The sequence below is a fragment of the Aedes aegypti genome, chromosome 3, assembly GCF_002204515.2.
Source record: "Aedes aegypti strain LVP_AGWG chromosome 3, AaegL5.0 Primary Assembly, whole genome shotgun sequence".
NCBI classification, from domain to species: Eukaryota; Metazoa; Arthropoda; class Insecta; order Diptera; family Culicidae; genus Aedes; species Aedes aegypti.
Window position 1 is genome coordinate 1643476 of NC_035109.1, and position 9080 is coordinate 1652555.

The 9080-nt window shown below is 38.3% G+C and overlaps 1 protein-coding gene across 1 annotated transcript; it reads right to left on the reverse strand.

Annotated features, from left to right (window-relative positions):
• Window positions 1-413: 413 nt before the first annotated feature.
• LOC5568558 (probable methylmalonate-semialdehyde dehydrogenase [acylating], mitochondrial) lies at window positions 414-8593 on the reverse strand. The gene is made up of 4 exons (XM_001652336.2): window positions 8396-8593; window positions 2028-2231; window positions 1809-1962; window positions 414-1751 (listed from the first exon to the last, which is right to left on the reverse strand). The coding sequence occupies exons 1-4, from the start codon at window positions 8423-8425 to the stop codon at window positions 574-576; spliced, it is 1566 nt and encodes a 521-aa protein (XP_001652386.1). The 5' UTR covers window positions 8426-8593; the 3' UTR covers window positions 414-573.
• Window positions 8594-9080: the final 487 nt, after the last annotated feature.

Genomic DNA, 9080 nt, shown 5'->3' on the forward strand with positions numbered 1-9080 from the left:
CAGTGTTCTTGAATCTTCTTGAAAGGTCGAAAATATTTTTTCGAAGAAGGAAAAATTTTTCACCTAGCAAATCATGTTCGACCTTTTGTCCTTTCGACCTTTTGTCTTTCAACCTTTTGTTCATATACCTTGAAATATATAACCTCTTCTGAAGGCTTGTGCTTTTCTTCTGCTTGGCATTATGTCCCACTTGAACGTAGTCAGCTTCCAATTAATTTATTCTTGTTACGACGGATCCAATTTTCCATCGAATCCTATTCGTTCGAATCCCTGACTCACTTGATTTTGCTAGCTATATTTTTCCTAAATGTAAACCGGCCTTTAAACGAGAATACAAAACGGTTTTCAATCGAAAGAGCAGTCGAACAAGAATAGGCTTATTATTCTCCACATCTTAAAATCAAACGAGACCATTTTTAACACAGTAGCATAAGGCGATTGTCTTTATTTAAGCTGAATATCAGATATGTAGTAAATGCAGTATATGAATTGTATTTAATCTAGTAAATGCACGCGCAACTCCTTCGTTGGAAGGCATTTTTACCCGAATCGTACCTCCCGACTTCTCTTAGCTTACTTCATCGTTGGCATTGCCACAGCAGCCTTGGTGTGGGAAACATCTCCCTCACGCCACAGCTGGGTCACAGTCTTGGTCTGGGTGTAGAACTTGACTCCCTGCTTGCCGTAGAAGTGGCAATCGCCCATGAAGCTGCCACGAGATCCAGTGAAAGAGAACATCGGCAATGGCACCGGGATTGGCACGTTGACACCGACCTGGCCAACGTCGATTTCGTTGACAAACTTCCTGGCGGTAGCTCCGTTGGTGGTGAAGATGGCCGTTCCGTTACCGTATGGGTTGTTGTTGATCATTTCAACAGCTTCGTCAACAGTGTCAACAGTCAAACACACCAGCACCGGGCCAAAGATTTCTTCGGTGTAGCACTTCATGTTTGTTGACACATCAGTCAGGATGGTTGGTCCAACAAAGTTTCCGTTTTCAAAGTTCTCCACCTTGATGGAACGTCCGTCCAAAACCAGCTTGGCGCCTTCCTTAACTCCAGATTCAACCAGTTCGTTGATTCTCTGTTTGGATTGTGGGGAAATAACTGGACCAACATCGGTTCCGGGAACGTGTCCAGCGTTGACCTTCAGCTTGCGTGCGCGCTCAACCAGATCCGGGATCCATTGTTTGGCCTCTCCAACGAATACTGCGGTAGACAGAGCCATGCAACGCTGTCCAGCGGCACCGAAGGCAGCTCCGGCCAGCTGATTGAGCGTGTTCTCCTTGTTGGCATCGGCCATGATGACTCCGTGGTTCTTAGCTCCCATGTTCGACTGAACGCGCTTGCCGTTGCGTCCGGCACGTTCGTAGATGTACTTGCCGGCCTGATCGGATCCCACGAATGAGACGGCCTTGATGGTTGGATTGTCGCAGATGAAGTTCACAGCATCATGGGCTCCATGGATAACGTTCACAACACCTGGTGGGCATCCAGCTTCGTTCAACAGCTCCATCAGCATCATGGTAGCTCCGGGGACACGCTCCGATGGCTTGATGATGCTGGTGTTACCGCAGGTAATGGCAACCGGGAACATCCACAGGGGAATCATAGCAGGGAAGTTGAACGGGCAGATACCAGCCGTCACACCCAATGGCAGAGTGTACGAGTAGGTATCCATGTCCTTGGCAATGTTGGGCACGGTCTCGCCCATCTGCAGGGAGGTGATACTGCAGCAGTGTTCAACGACCTCTGCAAAAGGTTAGGAGGTTATGAAGTGATATAAAATTTGTACTGAGGATGACTTACGCAATCCACGGAGGACATCACCCTCGGCATCGACAAGAGTCTTGCCCTGTTCCTTGGTGATGTTCTTGGCCAACTCGGACATGTTGTTGCGGATCAAGTGCTGCAGTTTGAACATGACCTGCTGACGGCCCAGGATCGAAGTCTGGCTCCAAGTCTGGGAATAGGAAATGCAAAATTGTAGAATTGTTCAGACATCTGCGAGCAGGCCGCACTACATACCTTGAAAGCCTTCTTCGAGGACTCCACTGCCGATTCCATTTCATCCTGGGTGCACTTGGGGACACGCGTGACTACCTTGTTGGTGGCCGGATCGTGCAGGTCAATCCATTCGGTGGTCTTCGAGTCCACAAACTTGCCATCGATGAACATCTTGGTCGTTGGGACCGAGGCGGTACTGTAGCTGCGCTGCAGAGCATTGCGGCACTGGAATGAAGAGAAGGTTAATTTAGTTTATGTCTCATTATTAGGTTGGGCAAGGTTAGAGTACTTTTATGATTCAAAATATCATGGTGGTGTTTTATCGCCGTAGGTATCCCTGGTGAGAAAGTTTTTTCTCAAATGTGGGAAAAATTCCCCAGATTTTTTTTTCTACTATTTTTGAGGTTATAAGGAACCTCTGAAGATATTTCTGAAGGATCCAGATTTATTGTCTTGTTCTAGAAAAACCTTGGAGTTAACTAGAAAATATTTCGAAATGTTTTACACGGTGCTCCAATTACCGTTATTATCAAATAAAATATTCCATTCAAACGGCAGTCAGCAGTTAATTCCTAACGTTGTTCTGCACCTCTGGCCCGATTTTGAAAAAAATCCTTAGGCAGAATTTTGAGTTACGCCCTTTTGAAGTTTATATGATAGAAATCACTGAAAATAAGCCATTTTTACTTGTTTAAACAAAGAGATTATACAAAAAATGTAGTTTTGATTTTTTTATCTGGTTTTATATATTGAAAAACATTTTCATAAAAAAAATCTAGACCGACATTTGGAAAGGGCCAATGCTATGATAAGTTTTTACTTATCAACCAATACACGAACAATTATATCTAACAATCTAACGCCTGTTAGTGATTTTAGGAAATTGTCCAAAGCATTCAAATATGAATGAATAATTCTTGGACAGGATATGCAGATACGCCCTTTTGAAGTGTATGGAAAGAATGCATGGTGAATTCCGTTTCATCTATAATCAACGGTTAGGTGCATACATAATCATTACACTTTTGCGGTTGTTCTTATTTCATTCAATTTAGCAAGTTGCACAAAATTTACACGTACACATATTGTCTAGATTGACATTATAAAAGGGCCAAAGTATAATTGAAATATATACACATCAATATAGCTGAACATCAAAGTTGATCGCAACATTCGAACATTACATATCTGTATCTACATAATTCTATATTCTATATTCTATTCAATTCTATTTAATTCTTTTCTATTCTAATCTGTTCTATTCTATTCAATTTTACTCTACTTAAATTTATTCTATTCTGATCCACCCTACTTGTTCTTATACATATTATTACAAATGCCAATGTTGTAATCAAAAACTGCGCCCAAATTATTTGGACTTACTGTGAAATAATAATTCAAATCTTCGTTTTTATGGATCATATGAGAAGCACGCATTAGGAGTCAGAATCTGTGCATAGCATTTTTTTTACAGAGCAGGGAGCGCTAAAAAGCCGTACAAATATCGAAAGAGTACCGTTCAAATCTTTTGCGCGCAGTTGGTAATTTTTACAGTGTCTATTTGTAAAAATATGTATAAGAACAAGTAGGGTTGATCAGAGTAGAATAAATTTAAGTAGAGTATAATTGAATAGAATAGAACAGATTAGAATAGAAGTATGTATGTATGAATATATAATATAGATAAAGATAAGTGATGTTCGAGTGTTCCGGTCAACTTTGATACAGTCATTGTTCAGCTATATTGAAATGTATATATTTCAATTATACTTTGGTCCTTTTTCAATGTCAGTATAGACAACATGTGTACGTGTAAATTTGGAATCGTTCAAATGTTACGTAACGAGGAGGTTCGGTAGTGTTACGGTTCATACATTTTCCATACAAAAGCTGTAACGTGGGGGAGGAAAGGGGGTCTCAAATTGGAAAATTCTGCGTTACATTTGAATACAATTTGAATCATTCCTTCTATGCAACTTGCTAAATTGAATGAAATAAGAACAACCGCAAAAGTGTAATGATTATGTATGCACCTAGCTAACCGTTGATTACAGATGGAGCAGAATCCACCATATCCCAAATTCCATATTCTTTCCATACATTTCAAAAGGGCGTATCTGCATATCCTGTCCAAGAATTTTTCATACAAATTTGAATGCTTTGGACAATTTCCTAAAATCACTAACAGGCGTTAATTTGGTAGATATCATTTTTCGTGTATTGGCTTATTAGTAATAATCAAACAAAGCATTGGCCCTTTTCAAATGGCGGTCGAGAAAAATTTTAGAAAAATGTATTTTTCAATATCTAAAACCATATAAAAAATTAAAACTACAAAATTTTATTATAATATCATTGTTTAAACAAGTTAAAGTGGCATATTTCGTGTGATTTCTATCATATAAACTTCAAAAGGGCGTAACTCAAAATTCTGCCTAAGGATTTTTTTAAAAATCGGCCCAGAGGTGCAGAACAACGTCAGGAATCAACTGCTGACTGCCGTTTGAATGGTATATTTTATTTGATAATAACGGTAATTGGAGCACCGTGTTTTATGGATACCCGCTCAAAAAAAACGTTCTGGAAAACGTGAACCGTCAAAAATACACCGTGAGCTATACCATCATTGGTCACAGATACATGATCTAGTTCACGGTGTATTTTTGCTTGTTGACGACTGGGCACGGATACGAGAACGGTTTTTTTTTCTGTGTACATCTTTGCAGGTCTTTTGAAGATGTTGTGGTGGAATTATATGTGAAACTGGCAACACGGAGAGAGATTGAAATTAGAAGTGGAAAGTAAAGACGAAGTGTTGGGAAGCTGCATGTTGGGAAGTTAGAAATAAACACCAAAATGTATGTATATATTATGTTATAAAATAGTGAAATAATAATAATAAATTACAGCATTGAAGCTGCTGCCACTAGAGCTGCTTTCGATATTTGGTTCATTGCGCCAACGATGACGGTTCCCAACAGAAAAAAACACCAAGATAATTTCCATAATAAATACCTGAACAAAGTCCTGAAAGAGATCTGTAGAAGTCTCAAGAAAAAATCATAGTAAAATATATTCTTCTTCTTCTTCTTCCTCCTCTTGGCATTAACGTCCCCAGTAAACATTTTGGTTGGTATAACTTTTGTTATACAGCCTTCTATATGAATCAATTCAATCGTAAAGAATGCATGAACAGTCTATATACCTACCAAAGTGGAGGCTATATGCGTACTTGGCACGACTTTTTCAGACTTTCTTCGATCAGATATACGATGCCGCAAAATTTGGATAGAAATAAAAAAAATGTTTCCAACAAGTCTCGAACTCTGGACTTTAGGATTAGGAGACGGATACCTTACCACTGCACCACCAAGGGTTTCATGGTGGACTGGTAATTATTTGCCGATATTAATACATGTTTCATGTACAGCTACACATACTGTGTTGTTCTTTGAGGCCCATCGTCAGCAAATACCAAGTTTGGGTGGCAATTTTTGCTAAGTTATTGCGATTTCATACGATGCTTTCTGGATTGATATATGATCTGTCAGTTTATACAACTTAACGCGATTCTATGTTGCACTATTTACGACATGTTTTGTTGTCAACACAGATTGTCGTTTATGAATCGAATTGGGGATTTATATACAACTTGTGTTGACATTGATAGCGTTTAATTTAGCATCTTGTGCGATTCTGATTTTTGACGTACGAATATGTGATTTTGGATGCACATTCTTATACGATACGTGGTTCACTGGGTCCCCACTAAGACAGAGCCTGCTTCTCAGCTTAGTGTTCTTATCAGCACTTCCACAGTTATTAACTGAGAACTTTCTTTGCCAAAGTTGCCATTTTAGCACTCGTATATCGTGTGGGCTGTACAATAATTACCCAGGACAATTTTGGGAGTTTTTCAACCCTTCATCACCCCATGGTAAGATTTTTGGTATTAGATTTTAAAAAAAAATATGGCGTATAAGAAATCTTAGACTTCCTCTCCTCCTTTTTAAGGAGGGTTTTAACCCTAAGTAATTAATGAACGGTCCCACACTTAATTTAAGCTCCCTGAAAACGAATAAAAACAAATTCTTAACAATACGATATTTGAGGAAATAATAGAGAGGTAATACCATGTAAAACGCCTAAACGTAGGTAATTTCCTAAAGGGTGTCGTAATATATACCAGAAATTCAATTATTTTAACAAAATACACAAATTGATGAGAATTTTTATGATAAAATCTGTTTTAATGAGATATTTTCAGCATACTCATCAGTTTCAGGCTAACACCATGTCACCACAACACGAAAAAACCTTCTCAGCACACAATTTGACAATATCTAGTTCAAATAACGTTCATTTTCTACAGGTTGCATTGATATTTTTGCTCTATTTGTCATAAAGAAATCGTGTTACACGGTGATCAATTTCACCCTACCAATAATTTCATCTGAATTTACGGTGCTTGTATAGCAACCTTGAGAAGTCTCTGGAGAAATTTTGATTGAAGTTTTGTAAAATTCAAAAGAAATTTATATAGGAATCTCCGGAGAAATTCTTGTAATAAACTTTGACATGCAGTTGAATGAAATTGTGAAATTTTGTAACATTCCCAACAGTTATTGTTTCTATTTTTCCCTGGGAATATCTCTTAAAAATCCATGGAGATAAACCTCTAAAAGATTCCAGGGAATACTCTAGTATAATTTTTAATATGATTTTAATAGAAATCCATGGAAAAATGCCTAGGTAAATCTCTAGAGAAGTTCTGAGAATCGTTTTTTTCTGAGAATTTCCTGGTTGCGCTTCATGAGTTTTTTAAAGTAGTTTATTATAAACTCTCTTACTAGCTTTTGCTGAAAGTGTTATGCAACTTAGGAATTGCTATGTTATGAATTACCTAAAGATCATAGTTAACGCGAATTCTAGTAGAAAAACCAGAAGATTTTTCAATGAGTATTATGAGGAGATTTTTCAATGTATTAGCTGTATTTGTGCTTCAATGCTTCATAAGGACAATTTTTGGAAAAGTTGTTGTAAACTGTATGACAAATTTTCTACGAGAAAAGCATAAAGAAATTTTGATTCTTGTCATGCGGCTAGCAGAATTTAAAACAAATGAAATCCCAAAAACATAACCAAAGGAATTATTAACGTAAGTACTGAAAAGATCTATAAAGACTTTTGGAAATATTATGATTTATCGAACGATCAAATTAAGGAGAATATCAAGTTACAGACTCTGTTAGTGATATATTTCTCAAAAATTAGCGTGAAGAAATCCATCGAATTAGCCAGGTTTTCAGCGAAGTTATAGAGGACAGTTCACTGTAAAACAAAATATCGAAATTTCGCATCCCTAATATATACGTTACGGAATTTCAGAAGCATTTCTGTTAATTAAACGTCGTCATTCCATGTTGATGTTTACTTTGCTTTTAGAACATTTATCGAATGATGGCGCAGCGTAAAATGTAGCGATAGGTGTTACGTCTGTTTACGAACATTATCTAACGCCTCAAGATACATGTATTTCCGTATATATTTTCAAGTGTGAAAAGTTCAGGGCGTAGAGTTCAACTCATGCACTGCACTTGGTATTCAAATTGATTGCCTCAAGTAAGCAATTCAAATGTGCCTCGTCAGTTTCAATACTGGAGGCAAGGTCAAGCACCCATGCCCATGATACACATATAACGTTGCATAATAGCCACACTTCCCTCTATATTGCGTTGCGGTGCAGCGCACAGTCGGGACTTCCTAATTAATTCAATCAAATTGTTTTCAATCCATCGCCTAACTGCGTGGTTCGCATTTAGAAGATCGGGTTACTGGGATTTCATGATGTCATGGGTTGCTTCGTGGGTAAAATATTATTGCACGCGTCAATCGTCAGCTGTTGCTGCGAAATGCGTTACCAATGCTCGTTCAGCAGAACGCTATCAGTGATTGACATCCCAACTTAGCTCACATGTTTCTATGTACGAAATTTGATAAGTTTTACATATCGGCCAGATATCTCTCCGATAATGGTATAAACCTTCATATTAATACTTTGTCTAATGTTCAAAAGGATAAAACGAAGAAACTCGTGGTGCTTACGAGCCTAGGATGATGCGAATATGTGCCTGACCTTGAACTCAGACCAGTACATTGCCACGAGGAGAACCAAAATCGTACGACATTTAGGAACAGACACTTGAATGAAATGTTCTATAAATATTCTTCACACAAACCCATATCTCCAACTTAGAAACCGTGAACCTGCAGCTACCGACGTCGAACAATGATATTCCAAAATGCTGTATGTTACATAATCGATCTCATTTTGAGAAATCCTCCATCAGTTAATCAAAATCCTCATCCGCCTACTATGATTTACATACCTCCACTCCTAACAGTCTGACTAGAGCCATTTTGTTGCACAAATTCTGTAGTTCAAAAACCAAAATCGACTATCCACTCAAATCAGGGAAAACACCGTGTGCCGCACCGCCACCTGGGATGATAATTGGAAAGGAACTGCGCCAGCGAATGGCGACGTCGACCGGCCAGACCCCCAATTTGTGCGAAATGTTTTTGTGATAGTGTAGCTATAGTAGGCGCGAGCGCGAACTTTCCTCTCGCTGCTTAGCGGCTCGGTTCAGCTCAGCTCAATCGTCAAAACAAGTTTTCGTTGCTATACGACGATACCGGCTGCTGTCGACCAAATTTTGCATGTGTATGGCGATCAGCAAGACGGTTGCTTGTCGCCCGGCTTGCTGATAAGCGAGTAAGGGAAGTGTGTGTTGGTTAAAGTAAAAAATATGCTGTTAGAAAACCTATTCGAATAAAAAGTGTCTAACTGACTTACCTTGGTGTGCGTATTAGTTCTTTGAAAACTTGATATGCTCCATAATTGAAGCAAGAGATTTATAATGATTTTTTTATATAAATAGAAATTTCATTCAATGAATACCAACGTAAGAGTAATGTTTTACTTCTACTTTTTTACATTGGCCTTCAACCACGCGCCATTGTTCACATTTTTTTAATTTCCGTCAATTACAATTGATATGACGAACATAAGCA